This window comes from Erithacus rubecula (assembly GCF_903797595.1).
Source record: "Erithacus rubecula genome assembly, chromosome: 2".
In the NCBI taxonomy this organism is placed as follows: Eukaryota; Metazoa; Chordata; class Aves; order Passeriformes; family Muscicapidae; genus Erithacus; species Erithacus rubecula.
Genome location: NC_136685.1, coordinates 14,099,134 through 14,120,549, shown reverse-complemented (window position 1 = coordinate 14,120,549; position 21,416 = coordinate 14,099,134). Strand labels below are relative to the sequence as shown.

The 21,416-nt window shown below is 46.2% G+C and overlaps 1 protein-coding gene across 2 annotated transcripts; it reads right to left on the bottom strand.

Annotated features, from left to right (window-relative positions):
* Nucleotides 1–5,291: 5,291 nt before the first annotated feature.
* On the bottom strand, nucleotides 5,292–18,758 carry ODC1 (ornithine decarboxylase 1). 2 transcript variants are annotated; one of them, XM_079332914.1, is made up of 12 exons: nucleotides 18,475–18,758; nucleotides 15,564–15,712; nucleotides 15,224–15,397; nucleotides 14,883–15,055; nucleotides 13,884–14,018; nucleotides 13,640–13,721; nucleotides 13,228–13,311; nucleotides 11,759–11,921; nucleotides 11,558–11,670; nucleotides 11,064–11,278; nucleotides 8,153–8,291; nucleotides 5,292–5,399 (listed from the first exon to the last, which is right to left on the bottom strand). In XM_079332914.1, the coding sequence occupies exons 2-11, from the start codon at nucleotides 15,663–15,665 to the stop codon at nucleotides 8,153–8,155; spliced, it is 1,380 nt and encodes a 459-aa protein (XP_079189040.1). In that variant the 5' UTR covers nucleotides 15,666–15,712; nucleotides 18,475–18,758; the 3' UTR covers nucleotides 5,292–5,399. The 2 variants fall into 2 exon arrangements, with proteins under 2 accessions (XP_079189040.1, XP_079189039.1); XM_079332913.1 differs by lacking the exon at nucleotides 5,292–5,399 and having other exon boundaries at nucleotides 7,817–8,291; nucleotides 15,564–15,709; nucleotides 18,475–18,756.
* Between the last annotated feature and the right edge of the window lie 2,658 nt (nucleotides 18,759–21,416).

Sequence of the window (21,416 nt, the reverse complement as noted above, 5' to 3'; positions counted from 1 at the left end):
AGGCCTCGTGAGGAGGAGCGGGTTGGTTATCCGAGCCGCACTGGGATGGATGCGGCAGGGCGCGGGCGGCTGCTGCCATCTACCCACGGAGCAGCCCAGCGCTCACCCGCTGCGCCCGCAGCGCTGCTTCCTGCGCCGCTGCCCTCCCCAGCCGCCGCGGGAAGGCGCCTTGCAAGAGCTCCTCGTTTAGCCCATCCTTTCCAGGGGCACCCGGCAGTGCTGCAGCTCAGCGGTCACGGCCGTGTCGGTGGCCCTGCCCTGCTCCCCACGGCCCTGCCCTGCTCCCCACAGCCCTGCCCTGCTCCCCACAGCCCTGCGCTGCTCCCCACGGCCCTGCGCTGCTCCCCACGGCCCTGCGCTGCTCCCCACGGCCCTGCCCTGCTCCCCACGGCCCTGCCCTGCTCCCCACGGCCCTGCGCTGCTCCCCACGGCCCTGCGCTGCTCCCCATGGCCCTGCGCTGCTCCCCATAGCCCTGCCCTGCTCCCCACGGCCCTGCCCTGCTCCCCACGGCCCTGCGCTGCTCCCCATGGCCCTGCGCTGCTCCCCATAGCCCTGCCCTGCTCCCCACGGCCCTGCTCCCCATAGCCCTGCCCTGCTCCCCATGGCCCTGCGCTGCTCCCCATAGCCCTGCCCTGCTCCCCATGGCCCTGCCCTGCTCCCCACGGCCCTGCCCTGCTCCCCACGGCCCTGCGCTGCTCCCCATGGCCCTGCGCTGCTCCCCATAGCCCTGCCCTGCTCCCCACGGCCCTGCTCCCCATAGCCCTGCCCTGCTCCCCATGGCCCTGCGCTGCTCCCCATAGCCCTGCCCTGCTCCCCATGGCCCTGCCCTGCTCCCCATGGCCCTGCCCTGCTCCCCACGGCCCTGCGCTGCTCCCCATGGCCCTGCGCTGCTCCCCATAGCCCTGCCCTGCTCCCCACGGCCCTGCCCTGCTCCCCACAGCTCTGTGCACCGCATCCTCCTCCCTGAGATTCACCTTTCCTGGGCAGGACACCCCCGTGCTTGGGGCTGGCACGATGTTGGATCCCACTATCCTGTCCTAAGGACACCACCAGTCCTAAACCTACGGCTGGGATTGGGTCTCAGCTTTTGAAGCCTTTTGCTCCCTCCAGTGTCTGTAGCTCTCCCAGGTGAAGAAGCAAACAGTGATCAGCACATTCAGCTGGGGACACAGGGAAACTGCTTTAGGAAGGTGGGAAGCCACCTAATAAGGGTCAGGGCTCCTGGGTGAGGAATCTTCTTCACAGGAGCCATGGAGGAGGATGAGACTCTTCCCGTTGTTCCAATAGCGACACTGTGTCTTTGGTAAAATCCATTATCAGTTCTCCTCTACTTTTTGGGGTTTTTTTGAGGCAGGAGTGGGTCCTCTCCCTTTAGCAGCTCCTCAGAGGCCTCTGCCCACTTTAGATCCATTTTAGATCCTCACCAAGCAGAGCCCCATGGAGAGGCAGGCAGCCAAGGAGCTGGTGGTCTTGGCAAACCCCATTGCTGAATTGAGGGAACTGTGCTGCAGGGCCCAGCCCATGGCACTGCCAGACCCACTAGGGAGCAGGGTGATGACAAGCACACTAGGACTGCAGGAGGTCTCTAGCCCAGGCTCCTGCTCCAAGCAGGATCAATTCCAACAGCAGCTCAGGGCTGCTCAAGACCTTGATCTGTCAGGTCTCAAAAGCTTCCCAAGATGGAGCCAGGCCAACCCCACTAGTGCTGGCTGTCCCCATGAAGCAAGTTTCTCCTTGCATCCAATCTGACTTCCAGGTTTCAGCTTGTGTCCACTGGCACTTGACACCTGCAATCCTGCAAAGCTGCTCTACAGAAGGTGGCATAAATCAGTTCCATGCACTTACTCAAAAAAACCCCAAAACCTCTGACAACAACAAACCTAAATTAACCCCAGCAAGAGAGAAGAATACAAAACATCACAGAAATAGCTACTGAAAGAGCCAAGCCTCAGACTGAGCTCCAAGTAGGAAACTGGAAGCTGAAAGGACATTTGAGGTAACAGCCTTAGTAAATAATTAAAGAAATTCTAGCTCTTTTTGAAGTTTTATGTATATTAAATAAAACCCTCACATCCTCTGTTTCCCATCTCTGTGAATGGATGGGATGAGAGCTTTAGTTGGGGTTTTTTTTGAGCTGTGCAATGGCTTAATTATTACTTTGCACATACTTTTTCCATGTACTTTCTTATTTGCATTTGTTTGCTCTAATAACATCTTGCTCATGCTGTGGTCTAACATGGGATTGTGGTATTCATTTGAAAGCTTTCTGTTTCACTCCTTTCCTCCTCCTTCCCTGGCTTTGACCAACAGTTTCTTGGATGCTTTTTTTTGAGCTGAGCTCCATCTTGTGGGCTTTTGTGTGACTAATTAGTCACCACATCCTTATCTCTAGAGGATCTCCTTTGGCTCTGGTCAGAGAAACACCTCCCTGCTTTGCTTGCAGTCAGGTACAATCATAGAATTAATCAGTGTTAGAAAATGGCTTGATTGGAATGGACCCTTAAAACCAGATAGTTCAAACACCCTGTCCCTGGAAGGGAGATCTTTCCCCTAGACTTTGCTGCCCAAATAACCCACAGGGAGTGAAACCCAGATGGCAGAAGGTGAGTCCCATAGCTCCTGACTCATGAGGAGTTTGGGAGCCATTCTGGTGGGGTGCAGGACAAATCTCCCTACCCTGAATAGCAGTCTCTGGCAAGTTGGATTTTCTTTTGCTTTTCACTTCAGTCGGATGCCTTAATTGTTTAATGCATGGTTTGACTGCAGAAAAGTGGGACAACCATTGCTGAGAAATATTTACAGCAGTTATAGTGAAATACTGTTGCTACTGATGAGCTATAGTTAACAAACAGTAAATGGAGTTCTTAAGCAGGACTTTTTACAATGCAATAGATTATTTTCTTCCTATCTTCACAGTAAGGGCAGCAGCACTTCTGTTCTTGCTGAAATCTATATCCTTGTTATCCTTTTCAAGCATTGTAACTGTGCTTTGCAAGATTGCCAGCATTTTCTCTTTTCCAGCTAGTGAGCTTAGTAGCCAAATATAAAAGGTGATGCTTAAGCCAACTGAATGCCCAATTCCTGATCTCACAGGGTAGGGAACTGCTGTCTCAAGATAGGTTAAATAATGTCTGTAAAGTATTTTGGGAATTCTTTGTACTGAGCTGCTACAGTTGCCCTTTCTCAGCTCCTTGCTAAGAAACTCAGTGCTTGCTGAGTTCTCAAGGTGCTCTGAGCCTCCTCATCCCTAGCAATAAGGTGTTGGGAGTAATCCAGCTGGGAGCATTGGTCTGTGCATCACTGCCCTGAAAGTGTCTGCCTTTCTCTCCCTTCCTGAATTGCTGCACAGCCTTGCTGTCTTCTGGCTGCTCTGGACTGGAACACAGCAGTTGGCTCCATACCACAAAAGCAGGGTGAACCAATTAGTCCTTTGCAAAGTAGTTTGAGAGCATGAACTGAAGAGACTGTAACTGGAAGGCACTTCTTTTTTGTGGGAATACTGTGGGTAAGACTGGGACCAGCTCCCTAAAATGGGTGAGAAAGGGAAGGGCTGGATTCAGCATGCTAATGCTTTTGTCTTCAGGCAAAGACTAAGACATAGAAGAAAATTGTTTCTGCATTGTAAGCATCAAGAAACGCATGCAAATAAGGGTCTAATATTTACTGGACTGTAACAATACTTACAAGGCTACATGGACACACAAGGCTTCAGTGTGCTCCCTTGAGGGAGCTCCTTTCATTTGCCAGTGATTTCCCTGTAATGCTTGTGCCTTCTCCATGCTGAAGTGGAGGGGACTCGAGGCACCAGTGCTGCCCATGCCCAAAGTGCTCACCTTCACCCTGACTCATCCTGCAAAGGGCAACATCATCTTGGTGACTGTTCCCCTCTGGGTGCTCATCATCAGCTTTCCAAAAGTGGCACCACAGTGGCTGAGTTGCTCTAAGCACCTCCTGTACTGAGAACTACAAAACCAACTCAAGAGCAAGAACAAAGCTTGCCAAAACCAAAGTCCCAGCCCAAATATATGCTCCCTACTCTCAACAGGGTAGGTCAATAGGATAGGTCAGGGTAGTCAAATATAGTGCTTTAATGAGCTTAAGACAGATTTGAATTGCAGGCAATTGTGACATGGGTACTGAAACCAGACCATGGCCATGGAGATACAAATTGCCTTTAAACTGTAAAGAAAACTAGGTGATGCAATCAAAACCAGACACTCTCCAAAGCAAGTCACTCTCACTTGTTTTGGTACTGATCAGTGCTTCTTTCAAGAGAAAATGAAAAATAATAATTATTTCAATGATTGATGGTATTTTTCTTTCTGTCAATTAAATAATATTCATTAAGCTCCTCTTGCAATACTTGTGGATAATGATTTTTTTTCTTTTTTTTTTTTCTGTGGAAGAGGTTTGGTTTTGATCTGGAAATCCTACTACAAATTGATGCTGTGTTTAGTTTCTAAAGCAACTATTTAAAGGATTGTAGTTTCTGGGGATGAGGTCTGTGGCAGAAGAGCTCCCTCCAGCTCCAGGTTTGTTCCTGCTCCTGCAGGTGGAGTCATAGGATCCCTGCTCAGTGCTGCTCCCAGCTCTGGGTTTCTCTGCTGGTGAAAGTGAGGTGGCAGAATTGACTCTGCCATGCCAAATAGTGCACTGACACTTTGTCTGCAAGGCCTATGTGGTAGCCTAGAAGACAGCAGCTTAAAAAGCAAAACATGACTTAAATGGCCATGCAGTAAAACAAGGGATATCTGCCCCATGGTCTGCTGCCAGCAGCAAATTCCCCTTGTCCCTTACTTCCTCTTACTCTGTGTCAGTATTCTCCAATCTCTCCCAAAACATTTCCACCTTTCCTTTTCCATCTGATATAATTCCAGAGGACAAGGAATTTTCTGTTTCTCAGCTTTTTTGGTATATGAAACTACCTTTGCACCAAAGAATGTCAGCTCCAGTACAGGGCATGTATGGGTACATGGGGACTAAATGTAAGGTCTCAGCTAGACCTCAAGTTTGACCTCAAGTGTCCACACTATTCATAAAAGAGAAATGGGGTGATGAGAATCCATCTCAGGCAGATGTCTTGGTATTTTCCTCAGACATTACTTTCTTTTTACACATGTGATCCCAAGAGAATTGACATCAGCATCAATGGTGCCTTGAGTGGAGTGAGCCCAGGGGCATGTGGAGCAGGGATGCCACAGCCCCTGCTAATGTGCCAGCAAAGCCCACAGTGAGACAGAGCACCATACACAGCAAGGCTAGCAAGGAGCAAGCTGAAAGGCAGAGGCTATTCTTGGCTCCAACTTTAATATTTGTTGAGCTAATCACATCAGACAGATGCAGCTGATCTCAATTTTTCTGGCATGCAGCTCCTCCCTTCCTCCTGTATCAGACAAGCCTGCCCCAGGGAGGAATAATTAAGATGTGCAGTTAGAACAACTGGATTTGATCAATAAACACAACAAAACAGAGCAAAGGCTTTAATGTCCCAAAAGGCCATCAGGGGGAGGTCAAACTAAACCATATGAGCACACTGCTTACTTTATTACCATCTTTGCTGTCCTACATGCTCTCACTCCAGCTATCAGTAATAAACAAATTTCTCTACTGTGGATTGTAGGGAATACCCACAGTCACCCTAAAACCAAATGCTGTCACTTTGGAGTACTTTAAAATCAATTAACAAATGGGCAGCAAAGATTCAGTGGAAGCCAGGAATCAGTGAGATGAATTATCCCAAAGCTCAGAACATCTGTTCAGTATAACCTGAGTCTTGCTTAAAGACACACCAGCATTACTGTAAACACTTATTACTCCCCGAAAGTACTTGGAGTCCCTTGGCAAAATCCACAGAAGATACTTCAGATTAGCCATTTTTAAACATCTGACACACTTGTTAGACAAGGCTTAGAGAGCATCAGCCAAGTCTATGACATACCTGACAAAGGAGAGAAAGGTAAAGAACTACAGTCAGCTATATCTCTTTTGGGGAGCATCATATTCATCAAAATGCTGATTAGCATGTTTCCACAGTCCTGGCCTCCAGCAGAGATGTAAATTTTGGATTTTTGAGACAAAACCCAGTGAAGTAGCTAAAATAACCAATCAAGTTAAATGCAGATGAAGAAATTAACTGGCAACCTGCCAATTTCCTCTCAGTGAAGCTCACAAGTAAGTTTCCATATGTGATTGCTTTTAAACTACCTGCTGGAGATGGTCTCCACTGGCTGTGAGTTGAAGGCAGACTGTGCCACTTACCCAGCAGGACACTAGGTGATTGTGCAGGTATCACACAAGATCTCACTACAGCTGAACTCCCTTCTGACCCCAACAGCCCCAGCCTTCAAACAGCACTTAGAAGTAGCTACAACTCCTTGAGACAACTGCAGCTTCTCAGAGTATAGACATTTACCTGCTCAAATGCACTTGGCTCTCACAGAGCAAGATTTAGATGTAGAATTGTAACAGTATTAACTTTTGGTTATCATTTACTGCCTCTGTTTACATATAAGAATCATTAAGTTTGCAGTTGAATTTGGAAATCCTGGTTTGGATGGAGTGAGTTCATATGAGATTAAGGCTATGGCTCCACTATGTGTATGCACTTAAGTTTGCCATAGGCATAAGACTAAAGGCAAGTGCTATTTCAGTCACAAGCTGGGAATAAAGCAAATAAAAAAGTCACTTGGGATGCTTAAGAGACTCAGGAATGAGATACCATCACTCTTGTTTACCCTGCTAATTCAGCTAATGGAGAGTTTCTGCTGGAAGCACAGGAGGTTAAACATTGCCTTTTAGAGCTGCTTGTATGAAAAGTGCTTTACTTCTCATCTTGCTAGAGTCACTGTTTCTATCAGCAATGCCAACCTTTGGACAACCCTTCAAATTTTAACACTCACTCCAAGTTAGCTTAAGCTTTATCCTATTTACTTGATACACTAAGATCTTTCTCTTTATACATCAGGCATTTGCTATGGCATGCCTGCAGCCCAGGATCTTCTGGAAAACAGATCTAATTCAGCTCTAGGACCAACTAGTTTATCAGAAGCATTTTCTAATTTTAGTGCAAAAAGTGTCAGCAAACTAGCATAAGTTAAACATAAGTCAGAATGCTTTGCTTCAATAAGCAGACTATTTTATCACCAACACCCTTGTATTAGCTTCTAGCATTTACTACTTAATGTCATCTATCACATAGAATCCAATGTCAGAAGAGTAGCAAATCTTTTCATACATTAAATTAGAGCTTCTAATCCTATTGCACATACAAAAGATGTCAAGTCCCATTTCTCATCTCTTTTATACTAAAGCCCTAGGCAGCACAGGTCAGAGAGCTTGTCAGCCACAGTATCAGCTTCCTGGGATTTCCTCTAACATATTTTAGTTCTTGCACATGTAACAAGCAGTGTGTCAGTTGTGGAGCCTGTGCTGTATTCTCTCAATGATATGTTTATTAAAAGCCATCAGTGCTGGCACAGCACTTGTAGACTAACTTCCAGACAACCAGCACTGCACTGAGCTTGCAATATGCAACTTGTTACACATGTGTTCAGTAGTGAAAAACAAATGTGAATTCACAAGAATTCACACAGTATTCAATTTGTGACACTCAACCTTCTTCTAATCACATATCAAAAAAGACAATTCAGTTTCCCTACCCATTGAGGGTTTCCTTCACTTCAGCTGGGAGGGCAAGGGTAGGGGAGATCCATTTATTAGTAAATTCTGGGCTTGCAGCATCTGGTCTGCCCTTATATATGCTATAAGATCCATCAATGACACAATTTTCTACTGATTAACAAAACACAGGACCAGTTATTTCAATATACTTTATTTTAAAACAGGTAGGTCACAAAGCACTAAGCTTAGCCCGTTCTGCCATACACAAGCTACAAATACTTGTTTGACAGTTGAGGGTCAGTCTTTAGTAGCATACATGAAAAGTGAATAAAAATCCATATAAAACAATATTCAAATAGTTTCCATAGGAACACAGATAATTGTGACCCATCTCCTAGTCATTTTTCCTGCATTTATGCCAAACCTAAATGTTAAAAAAACCACTTAAAAATTCTACCAAGAATTAAGTTAACAGTCCCCCAAATGCCCTAAATTCAATGACTAACCTTGCACTTAATTACTAAATATTACCTATACATTAATACTAGCTGAAGCACAAGTTGCTGGATATTCAATTCCACTTTCCCAGGCACAAGAAACTGGCAGACTAACATCCTGCTCCTCCACCTCAGCTAGGAACCCTTGCTCCTTGATCTGCTGCATCAGTTGCCTAGAAAGAAAAAAAACAAAGAGGGAGTCAAAAACTGTTTCACTGTAATCCACCTAAAAATGTGAGGTACATTTTTTTAATTACCAGTGAGTATGAAATGAACTCTCTCTATGCATCACATGCAATCCAGACATTACTATCAGAGAGGCAAAAAAATAAATAAAAGCAGAATCCATGCAGGTCACCTATGGCTGGCTAGGCTTTAGGGTAAGTGCCAATACCAAGCTGATTTTACCATTTCTGTGTAGGATTTAGATCTGCAAAGATGCATCTATATATATACAGCTGTACCAACATCTGTGTACCTCATGCTATGCAGACTTACTGACTTTGTGCTCAATAGATCATAATTTCAGATGTGAAAATCCCTGACAACCTTGACTGTCACTTATCCTACACTCTCACATTACTGGGTGACTCAAATCAAGAAAAAGTATGATAACAGACTAGGAATATAAAGGAGCTGACCAGACCAGTAAGAACCATGAAACTCTTTCCATACTCAGACAAGAGTTGTACTAAAACACAACCTCAGAAGAACTTCAGTTGACTGAGGTTTTTGGACTTGGTTTACAGATTCATAGAATGTTTAGGTTAGAAGGAGACATTGAAGTTTTAGTTCTAACCCTCCTTGACATGGGTAGGGACATCTTCAACTAGACCAAGTTGCTCAGAGACACATCCAGCCCAGCCTTGAACACTTCAGGGATGGGACATCTTTCAGTTGGAAGCCATTACCCCTTATCCTGTCACTATGTGCTTTTGCAAACAGTCCTGCCCAATCTGTCCTGTAAGTCCCCCTCAGGTATGGGAAGGCTTCAATAAGGGCACCCACCCCAAGGTCTTCTCCAGGCTGAACAAATCCAGTTCTCTCAGTCTTTCCTCATAGCAGGAGTGCTCCATCCCTCTGACCAACTCACTCCAACAGCTCCATGTCCTTCCTGTGCTGGGACCCCAGGGCTGGATGCAGCACTGCAGGTGGGTTCTTACCATGGCAGAGCAGAGGGACAGAATTTCCTCCCTCCCCTGCTGCCCACACTGTTCTGGATGCAGCCCAGGGCACATTTGCCTTTCTGGGCTGCGAGGGCACATGGCTGGGTCATGTTCAGCCTCTCACCCACAGCACACCCAAGTCCTTCTCAGCCAGGCTGCTCTGGATCTGTTCATCCCACAGCCTGGATTCATACCAGGAGGTGTCCCCATCCAGGTGCAGCACCTTGCACTTGGTCTTGTTAAACCTCATGACATTCCCACAGTCCCACTTCTCAAACCTGTCCTCAGGTGTTGGGTGGCATCCCATCCCTCAGGTGTGCTAACAACAGCATTCAGCTTGGTAGTTCTACTTATCTTAGGTATGCAAGGCAAACAGTTGTGCTACTGCATGGCTCCTCGTGTATTACTAGTTTTAACTTAGACACATGTAATCATCTTGTCCTTTATCTCTCACAGTTTCTAGCCACAAATTTAGCTGTATACCTTTACAACATGCAGATGACATTCCAGAAGACTTTTGTCCATCCTAGAAAAATCTGCACCATAATCTCACTGATGCATGTCTCTCAGTTAAGGACCAGCCTTTATCACAGAATTCTCTTACCAAAACAGAAAACACACATAGGGCTAAAAAATGGCTGTGCTATGGTCTTGGATGACAGTTATGTTTGCATAATTAAGCTCAGCACGCCTCAGACCAATTATTAAATTTTAACAGCAACCTAGTGATACAGTTTAAAACTAATTATTCTCCTGTAGAGCCATTTTTAGTTCAATTAGACACAGTTTTGGAGTGTTAAGGGAAGTATAAAAGTTTAACGTGTTTTGAAAAATGTTTCAATCAACCAAGGGTTTCACTAAGGGAAAGAAACAATACAAGCCCTGCTTATACCAGCAGGGTTAGTAGAAAAATAGAAGCAGCTTCCACTTACTTTTATGTCAGAAATTCCCCTCAACTTAAAGATTTTCAATAAATTTGAAGAAAACCCCAATAGCAGAGCTAATCATGCTGTAGGGTAACACTTCTGCCCAAAAGCCCTCTGCCAGTTCAGCAGGCAGATACCAGGAGAGAGGTAAGGGGAACTCTCACAGGAAACCCCACTTTTATAGAAGGTGCAATCCATTAACCTGTGTTGCACTGCAGAGCACCCCCAAGTTACTCTAAACTGCTGTTTAAGTTGCAGTTTCACAATGTCCTTGCACTTAAAAGGTAGTCCTTCTTTCTTTGCTTACCTGTTTAATAACTTCCCATGGAGATCTAGCACTCTGCACTGAGCACTGAGCCAGAGCTCAACCTAAACCAAGGAATAGCTCTCAAACAAACATAGAGACCATACTGTGAAGCAACACTGTTGAATGTCCCTGCATCCTGCAGTCAGGATTCAGTAAGGAACTAATTTAGAAGACAACATAACTATGATTGACTGGTTTCATTACTAGTCACAGAAGCTGAATGTAAAGAATTCATAATGATTCTGTATGTTGTGCAATAGTGAAAACACTAGCTAGAATCCAGATTAATGAAGTCTCCTAACTTTACACCTTTAAAAAGATCTCTCTTTTAAGTGTGCATAACAGAAGAGTAATTAGTGGCATCAGCATTTTCCTAAGCACACAGCAAAAACCTTCAGAGGCATTGCCTTCTTCCACACCAGGAGATTTTTACAAGGGCTGTGGCACCAAAACTACCCCTGCTTGTTAAGGGGCAGCCAACTGATACGAGCTATTTATTACAGTGATCTCAGAAGTACTGATGGATCAAGACATTCAGTTACTTACCATGCTGGTCTTGACATCACATAGTGTATTGTTGGCCTCTGGAACCCATTGAAAGTAGAGGCTGCTGCAACAGTATAGGCACCCATGTTTTCAAAGAGGATCCAGTCTCCCACGTGCAGCTCTGGCATGTTGAAGCGCTCCACAATCCGATCTAAGCCATCACAGGTTGGTCCCCAAATGCTGCAGGAGTAGCAGCTGTCATCTGGCTTAGGCCGCTAGGAGAGAGTGGAGCTCAGTCATTTGACTATGACAACACAGCTTCCAGAAGTAATACCATAGTTAGTGTAACATTCCATCTCTGAAGAAAAGGAAGAACTGCTTGCAGGTTCTTTTTTATCTCTAGTTTTGAGTTAATTCCACTGCATGCTTCAAAAGTTATATGCCAAAGTCTGGCAACACGAAGGGAGCAGTCAACTGAGAAATGACTGCTGCAACAAGGATTCTCCTACATCCATGATATGTGACTAGTATGTGATATTTTTGAACAGGCATACCTTTTGCAGGACTGGCTTAACATGTGCATGATCATACAAGATGCAGTTGAATGATCCATACACCCCATCATTCACATAGTACATTAGAGTTTTGTCATTTGCATCATCTTCATCTGGAAGAAGTTGAGACACCAGTGAGAAAAAGTCTTGGAAAGAAACACACAGTTGGCTAGATCTAAGACTAGGTCTCAATTTACATACCATCAGAACCTGTTTGCTCCTTTAACACAATTTTCTTTGCAATGATGTTGACTGCCAGTGTGAATGCTGATGCAACATAGTATCTTCCTGGTTCTGCAATAATATTTATTCCAGAGTCAGATGGGAAGTATTTATCCAGTGCTGGGTTGATTACACTTGTGATCTAGGGAAAAACCAGATGCCAGTATTAAAATTTCAGCAGCTACTCAGGTGCTACTTTAGAAGTCTGAGACAAAGTACCTGAAATTCAGGTAGTCTGAAATTCAAAAGACCCTGAAATTCAAAATTATTTACTAGTGAAACATATAACAACTATTAACATCTATTGTAACTTCTATTGACTGTTTTTACTTTTTTTTCCTCATTCAAAATCTTGTTTGGAATGATATTTATATAAAGTAACAAAAGCAGACATCACTTGCAGCCTAAAGTTTAAGTAACAAAACGGGTCATGTTTGAGGCTGAAGGAAATCACCCCTCCTAGGGTCACTAAACCATCATTAATGCCCTGCAAGTCCCCACACTTCAAATCTGATTTGCAGTCACTTGTAGTGCTGCTACTTATGCACTACTCCACAGCTTACTAAACCCTAAAGATGTCAGCTCATAGGATCATAAGCATACAAAGGACCTTACTATCATACTTGAAATTCAGTTGCCTTCCTGAACAGTTATTTCCAGGTTGTGAAGTTATCACAAAGCTGCCTCCAACTACAACATGGGTGTATCATGCCCTGGAGCCCAATGACATAATATTGGATGCCTCAGCTATGCCCACACTGCACTATGAGAAGCCAGACTTCATTAGGAGGTCCCAGAATGCTACAATGTTAGCTCACACTATTGCAAGAAAACTTTTTATGTAACCTACTGTATCCTTCTGTTAATATAATACAATGCTTAAACCCTCCTTGGGTTAGAAGGCAAGGTGCTCTCACAACACTGCTTTAAGTGGAAGTCCTATCAATATTCAGCCCCGTTGTCTCTTCTGAAAGCAGAGCTATTGCTCAGGTGAAGTAGACTGGAAAAACATCGAACAACTTAAAAATGATCTAAAAGTTAGTCCTAAATTGAATCAGGCACTGCCCTCATATGCTGCCACCCCTAATGACAGTATGGGTTCAGGACTATCCTTTCACCCTGTTTGGGAGCAGTGCCAATCTATTCAGCCTGAAATATAGCACCAACTGGAAGAAGTCTATGCCAGCAAGAATCAAGCCTGTAGTTAAAACTGGCTTTACTCGTTTGAGACTTCTGTATGTTTGTGCAGTCATTTAGCTATGTACCTAATAAGCTTATATAACTTTTATTTTTCAGATTATTTCCTCTTTTCCTCTCCATTAGATTTCTGACCAAGCAAACATGTTTTTGCAAATGTGTCTGCATACAAACAGAAAAAGCAAGACTTTATTTAGTCCAGATCAACACTCAAGCAGACTCCACAACCTGAGAACTTAGCAAAGCTATACCTCTTCAAATTTAAGCTTGACATCTTCAGAGCCAGGGAAGCCACCACCAATATCAAGCAGGTACATATTGAAGCCAAGTTCAGCCTAAAATGAGATTAACAGCAACACTGTCAAAAAAAATTTGTAATTTATCATTTTAGCTTTAAAAGTAATGTAAATTCATTTCATTAATACTTGAAACAGAGCTAACACATGTTCAAGTAACAGTTTTTTGAGACTGATCTACCAATTTTAGTGCATCTAAATGAGTAGATGAGTTTTGCCAAGCTGGTCAAAGCAAGCTACCAGCACCCAAAAAATTCCACTAAGTCAGTGACTTAGCTAGCTTTTTGCCCCTTACAAGTTGTACACTTCATTCAGTTTTGCCACAACAATTGAGCAATAATTCCAGAGAAAGTAGAACTAGACTTACTCCCATATCAAACACACAGCGGGCATCAGAAATGGCTTGGACAAAGGTCTCTGGGTCTGTACATCCACTTCCAACATGGAAACTACAAAAAGATACAAAATATCACTTGCTATTTGGCAAATTAGTCAAGAAGTTTTGTATAAATTCAGGTCATCACATGCAGAGGCACCTCTATTGTCACCTAGACCATTAAAGAAAACTTAAATATTTAATATATAACTGTTTTTTGATGCTGTCAGCTCACCTAACTCCAACAATGGCAAGGTCAAGTTCTTTTGCACGCTCCAGAAGAAGCCTGCTAGTCTTAAGGGTAGCTCCAAATTTAACACTCAGGCGACAGACTGCTTTGGAGTCATCGGTGGTAATGCGCAACACTAACCTGGAAACAGGAAAAATGAGGAGCTCAGTTTCAGCACAACAGACACCGTCATCAGGCAGGTGTGACCTCAGAATGAGACTGAGCTTAAAGCTGCTCTGTGTATCTCTTCCTAAGGGGCCAGTAAACTCTACAAGACTAGATTTCACTGGTTAAAAGTATGTTTGATGTTGGAACCCTGAAAACAGGGAGTTTTGAACTTTCTGTGCTGTCAAGCACTAATCCCCAGAGGAACACTGCTTTTGACTTAAGGCCTTGGAGAAGGCTTCTAAAATTGAATAATAAAACTAAAATCACTACTGTGTAGTTTAAATAAAAGTGTGTAATATCACATAGTGAAAAAATTGGAATCGAAGGCTTTAAAATATAGTAATAAGGATAAAACAGAATAGAAGCTTTAAATTTAAAGTATTTTCTTTCTTCTTATCCTTTTTCTTCTTAGATTTAAGTAGCATTTTGCAATTAAATAAAAAATGCTGCACTGCAAGTTAGAAGTATTTAATCATTGAGTTAAAAGTACAAATAATATAAATGTTAGCTTTTAATTAGACAATTAGGCCTTAAACCTTGTAATGAACAAAATACATCAGCATTTCTTCATTTTTAACTTCTTAACTAGAAGTGCTGTAGCACTCACTGTACTGTAAGTGAGAATAAACAACTGAATCCGAACACAAAACTTTGTCTTTTGTACCCTTAATCCCAACTCTAACTAAAAAAGAAAAAACTATTATAAAAACTAATAGTTTATTACTTCACAGTTCTGCAGACTATCTTAAACTACTGAAGAACAAATTTCAGATCAAACAGATATTTCTGTATCTTGGTAACCCAAGGAAGAATTACAGAACAATGAACATTACTTACTTGGCTTTTGGATGGGCCCTTGCAACTTTCATTAGTTCTACTTCACTATCAAATGTCATCATCTGCACACCACTGCTGGCAGCATGTTTGATTTGAGATACTTGTTTGCAGGGATTTGCATATATTATTCTCTCAGGAGGCACACCAATGCTCTGTACCAGCTGTATTTCCGTCTGAAGAAAGAACAGATTACACTTGTAGAAGATATTTCTAGATGGATGATTAATGTAATCAGAACAACAAAAGCAGCACCACTCAGTTAAGCTTCATTTTATACAAACACATTTTTCAAGGCTGAACAGATACTAACGTCACAGATCAGAAAGTAGCAGTGATCTCACCTTACTGGCACAGTCAAACCCTGCCCCAAGAACAGCAAGGGTCTTCACAACAGCTTTGCTGTCGTTGCACTTCACGGCATAGAAGGGGGTGACCCGAGGAAGGGCCTTACGCCACCGCACGTGCTTCTTCACAATGTCCCCGAGGTCAGCAACATAGAAGGCATCTTTATCATCCTAGGGCAAACACACATCTTAACACCACAAACAGCAGATAACAGGATTAGCCTAGAGGTCAGCATTTGAGGGGGTTGCCTTGTGGATTATGTGCAAGGACAACCTGCTCTATTAGTTTATAAGTTTGTAGCATCATGAAATTTAGTGGTTTTCCCATCATACTTACAGAAGATGACACTTCATTTATTTTTTGGTCAAGAATATCCTTGGCAGTAAAACCTTCATCAAGGAAGGTCAACTCAAATTCTTCTTTGCTGAAGTTGCTCATGACTTCCAAGATTTCAGTTTTATGTGAAAGGACTTGGGAATGAACTGCTGAAAAAAAAAAAAAAAAAAAAAAGTGCTAATTACTTAATTTGAATTCATAGTTTACATTCAGTACTTCACTTAGATTCATATAGTCATTATATGACCACTGCTTTGTGCTTGTATCATTTACCATTATACAGCTCCTACAGTGATCACTAATAGCTGCATAGATTAGACATTGGCATAATGACAGAAGAGATGTAATCAGAACCAAGGAGGCAGGCCAAAATCATCTTGCTAGCTGGAAGGCAAGTTCTCCTCTGTTCAACAACTCTGTGACATTCTGAATCTACTCAAAGAAAAAAAATAATCAAATAAATACTGTCAGATATTATTAGTCTCCCTGGAAGTTTCTGCTGTCTTTTCTTTCACCTCCATATCAGAGCTATTAATACTATGGCCAGTGTCTACTTACAACTTTTTAACAACTCAAAAGCACTATTTTAGCTCACCAGTTTCAGAAGAAACTGGTTACTTGTTATTGCAAACAGACTGACTTCTGAGTTATAAAAACTTTCATTAGGTCCAAGCCAGGTAAATATCTGGATTCTCAATACAGTTCAGATTTTGCATAAAGCAGACATGAGAACAGGGCTTTCCTTGAAGTTGCTTTGTTCCTAGTTAGAGCTTCCCTGCTCTACTCCAAGCTACATTAAAACTCAGCTGTCATGAGTGGCAGATACACACTAAGACTGGTTCATAACTCTGACCTGCAGACAAAGTCTTAAATTAACAGCAGTCCATTACAAATCTCCATTGCTAACAGAGATCTACCTGCCAAGTAGAAGTCCCTTGAGAGCTAGAACTAAAGAGCAAAAGCACATTCCTCTGCCATCCATGACCCATAAAGTCCATGGGCCATCCTTTTACTGGGTAGTCCAAATACAGAATGACAGCATCCTCCATCAAGCTGTTAAGCAGAGTTTGTGCTGCCTTTCAAAGACCTCAGCATTACAAGTCAGTCATAGGGAAGAAGATATGGCTTCATGTACCAGGGTTCAGCCCTCTTCCTTTTCTCAGCAATTTTTACACTCAAACTAGTCATGCAGACTAGGACTGAAAATTATGCAAACTCTGAATTATTCACTAATTTTAAGTTATGTTACAATTATACTTCATTTCAACCTTCAGAAACATATGGCAACAAGAATTACTTCACATCTTTTGATCATTTCTCACTTATCAAAGACAAATCAAATTTGAAATTCAAACTAGATGAAGCTTTGATTCTAATAAAGCCAACAATCCATTGAACCTCATTCTCCCTCTGCTCTCATTCACGTGCAGAGATAATTCTACCACAAGCTGGATTAAAGTCTTCTCTTAAAAGCCTCTTTGAAAGGACCATAAGAAACAGCAAATTAAACACTTCTCAGGAAGGTGCTTGTTACTGAGGAGAAGTTGCATCCCATCATAGACTTGCAGCTTTGCAGAAAGCCGTTCAGAAACTTCAGCTGTGGTTAAGAGAAGTGAACACCATAAAGGAAGAATTTAGTTTAACCTCCCCTCTGCAGAGCACTGCATAAAAAGCACTTTTCCTTTGAACATGTAAAAGGGAAATTACTTTTACTGGCCACAACAGATGTTGTTAAAAAGTTCTTGCAAGATTCCCATTTCTGCCTCATTGCACAATTTTAACTACAGTGCAATTTCACAGCATACACACAGAACACAATCATGTAGGTGCAAACTGCAGCCTCCCAAAGTATGTTTCTATTTGGACTGGGTGCAAAGTGTCTGCAGCTCCCCTGAAGAAAGGCAATTTATTCTCATTTAGAATTTGTTCTCCAGAACATTCCCCTATTCAGCAGCTGTATTTAGACAGAGCTGAGTCATGCCTGCAGGCTCTGTACTCAAGCAGCCAAGCTGCGTCTAGAGAAGCTGCCCGAGGCTCCCGCGGCTGCGGAGCCCGCAGAGCGCAGCGGGCACGGACGGGCAGTGCCCTGCGCTCACCGAGCGCCCTGTCCCGGCAGAGCCGCCCGGTCCCGGCAGAGCCTGGCACTGCCGGGCTGGCCAGCGGGGCACTGCACCCAGCCTGGCACGGCGGCTTCCCGGGGAGGTGCCTGCCAGCCCCGGGGTGCACCGTCACTACAGCTTCATTCGCCCTGCGGCTGGGCCCCCACCCCGAGAGCGCAGCGCCCCGCGGGACACGGGGATCCATCCCTCGGGGTGCTCAGGGCCAGGCTGGACGGGGCTCTGAGCAGCTGGGTCTAGTGGAAGGTGTCCCTGCTACCGTAGGCACAGTTGGAACCAGATGGTCTGTAAGGTTCCTTCCAACCCAAACTGCTCTGACCCTGATTCTCTCCCGGGCCGGGCCGGTGCCCCCGGGTGTGCAGGGGGCAGCGCCCCGCGCCCCGGCGCCGCTCGGCCCAAGCGCCCCAAGCGCCAAGAGCGTTCCTGCTCTGTTCCTGCCACGCACCTGCCTTTCCCCACCCCGGAAACAGCCCGCCGGCCACGGCGGGGCCGTCCCTTCCCCCGCTGCCGGGAAGCGCCGCCAATACTCCCCAGGCGAGCCGGGGAGCCGGTCTGGCCCGCTTACAGCCGCCCGGAGCCTCCCGCCTCCCTGCCGGGGCCGGGGATTCCCCGTGCCCGGCGGCAGCACCGGCGCCCGGCCCGGGCCGCGCCGCTTGGCAGCGGCCCCGCACACACGTGGCTCCGCGCCGGCCGCTTCCGCCGCGGCCCCGCCGCCCGCCCGCTACATCCCGGCACAGCCCGCTACATCCCGGCACAGCCCGCTACATCCCGGCACATCCTGCCGCCCGCCTCACCTCGCCTCGGGCAGCGCTGGCGGAGCTGCTGTCAGGCCCCCGCGGCAGCCGATCCCCTCGCTCCGAGCCGCCTCCCCCTCCTCCTGCGAGCCGGGCGCGGTGCGCGGAGCCGGGCGGGAGCGCCGGACCGGCTGCGGAGGAGCGGGGCTGGCGGGGCGCCGCGGCTCACAAAGCTTCGCCACGGCCGCCGCGCTCCTATTTATAGCGCCGCGGCGTCGCTGTGGCAACGCACCAGCTCAAACCAGCCGCGATCGGCTGGGACCGGGCGCGCTCCCACCGCCGCTATTGTGACGCACGGCCGAACATGCGCACGGCGCCGGGCGCCCCCCCGCCGGCTCAGCCCCGCCCGGTCCCGCCCGGCCCGGTCCGGCCCCTGCCCCTGCCGAGCCTCTGCGCGGGCTCTGTCCCCCCGGGCCCCTTCCCCCGTGGGGCCGCCCGGGACGGGATCCACCTGCAGGGTGATGTGCGCGACCCCAGCCCTGCCGGCTGCCAGCAGGTGCATGGCCCGCGCCGTGCCCGCCGCCGGGTCCGTCCCCGGCTCGGCACCCCCGGCTCGGCTTCGAGCGGTGCCTTTGGCAGATGCTGCAGGAAAGCGCTGCTGGCCGGGGCACCCGGAGGGTGTCACAGGCGGCGTGCCGGTGCGGCGGCAGAGCCGTGCAGTTTGCGCGGCTGTCGCACCCCTGCGCTCGGCGCTGGCTGCTGCCCCTGCCTGCATCCCTGACCACCGAGCGCCTTATCCAAAACACTTCCCGGAACGCTGACCACGGTTTTTCCATCCGCTCTTGTTCTGACACTGGGATGTGTTTCCACTGTAAGGTTATTTTGTAGTGTTGCTTGTTTTAAAAATGGGCGTCGATGGAAGGTACAAAGTCAGTTTTTCAATCAGTTTGTGGTTTAGCCCTGAACGACTGTGCTTTCTGCCCTTGCCAGGACAGACATTTGCTGTCCCTCTCCCCCTCTCTTAAAAAAGTTCGAGCCTCACCCCATGGTAGATGTACTGAGTCCCTGCCCTGTCAATATTTGTAAGAGGACGGAGCTTGCCATGCTAAAAAAAGAGAGATTTTTACCCCGTGCCACCTTTGGAGCATTTATAAGAGAGGTAAGGAACCTTTCTGCAGCCCATGCTGCAGGACAGAGCTCAGGGTGCTCCAGCTCCCCATGTCCAAGTCACCGAAGGCTATTTTAATGTCCTTCTGAAAGCAGACATCTGGACAGCCCCTACCCTCCTGCAAAGCTGGCGAGTGAACACTGCAAGGTGGAGAAATCCCTCCGTCCTACATGGGGAAAAGTGATGGGAAATGCCGGCTGTTGTGGGGTGTAGGATGCTCCCATGGATGTATCCAAAACAAAAGATGTGCTCACTGGCCTCAGAGGTGCCATCCTCCCACGTCTCCCACCAAGCTCAGCTGGAAAACCCACTGTATTTCAGGCAGAAGCAGATCAATGGGTCTGTTCATCCAACAGACCCTGCCTTCTTGAGCAAGGTTGGGGGTGGAGGGCATCAGGCTGGGGCTGCAAAAGAATACCCCAAAGCATTGAAATAAAGGGAAACACAGTGATCAAGTAGATAATAGACAAAAAGTGGATTGGGATGCATTTAAAAGAAATGTAAGGGGACAGAGGTGCTGGTTTTGGTTCAAATAATTCAATGATAGAAGGAACAAAATATCTTAAAATATTATATATATATATATATATATATACACTTGGTGTGTGTGTATATGTCATCACACATCCAGGCATGAATTACAGAAGGTTTTCTAAATAACAGCAAGGAGTGGGGAAACCATCCCAGTGTGTAGCACCTACATCAGCTGGTCCTCAGGACACTGCCTGCCCTCAACAGCAATTCCAGTGCAGTGGGGCTAGGGCTGCTGCACAGGCATTGTATTTACTGAGATAACTCATCAAAATCTCTGAGGAATTTCACACCACTTCCCCTGCCGGTTAACAGGGCAAATAATGGGGTTCTCATGCCTTTAGATTTGGCTCTATGGGCAACAGATAATTAAATTAATTTAATTTCTTTTCCCGCTGACTGTGAACAGACAGAGATGGCAGAATCACAGAATAGTCTGAGTAGGAATTAAGCATTGGAAAAGCAGACAGAGAGGGAAAGGAGGGGCTGTGCCAGCACCACAGGAGCCAGCTGCTCACTGAGCTGGCTCAAAAACCAGGGCTGTGGTCCTGATAAGGACAATGGCCATCACCTGGCCCCAGCACTCCAACACCACTGTGCCAGCTGTTCCCTCCTCACCTGCTCCCCTCTGGCCGGGGCTGGAGAAGAGCCTGTGGCTGTCCCCAGTGGAGTCGTGGTTGAGTGACCTTGGCTGGGGCAGGGGCCGGTGGTTGGCACTCCTCAGGCAAAACAGAACTGTACCCGAGGCTGGGGAGCAAGGCTGGACTGTTCCAAGGGAAAGAGGTGGCAAAAGCAGCCACAGGCTGCCATTGCCGAGGAACCAATTCGTTAGCCGTTTGCAGATGCTTAATGGCAATGCTTTATCAGCTCCTCAAAGGGATGGGATTGCCAAATATTTCATTCTCCTCCCAGTTCTTGTGGATCCTCCAGTTCTGGAGGATCTTGAGAGCAGGTGGTGACAAGGGCTGTCTTTGAGGTGACCACCTCTGCAGGAGGTGCTCCAGTTCAGGACCCCTGTGTCCCTGTGCCAGAGGACAGTCAAGGGCAGCTTTCAAGTATACCAGGTACAAAAAAGGAGGCATGTCCTTTGCTTCCTGTTTCCTGGCTAGTACCCTGAGGGTCTGGCCAAGCTGCTCTGAAGGGCATCAGCAGATGCACAGCTCCACCAGTCACAGGGGCAGAGCAGATCCTGGGTGTGAACTGGGAGATGCTCCCACAGTTCTTGGCAAGTCACCACCAGTCTCAGACTACCTTATATGAAGCAGTTGCTTGGGCCAAAAATGTTTTCCAGAAGAGGGCACTG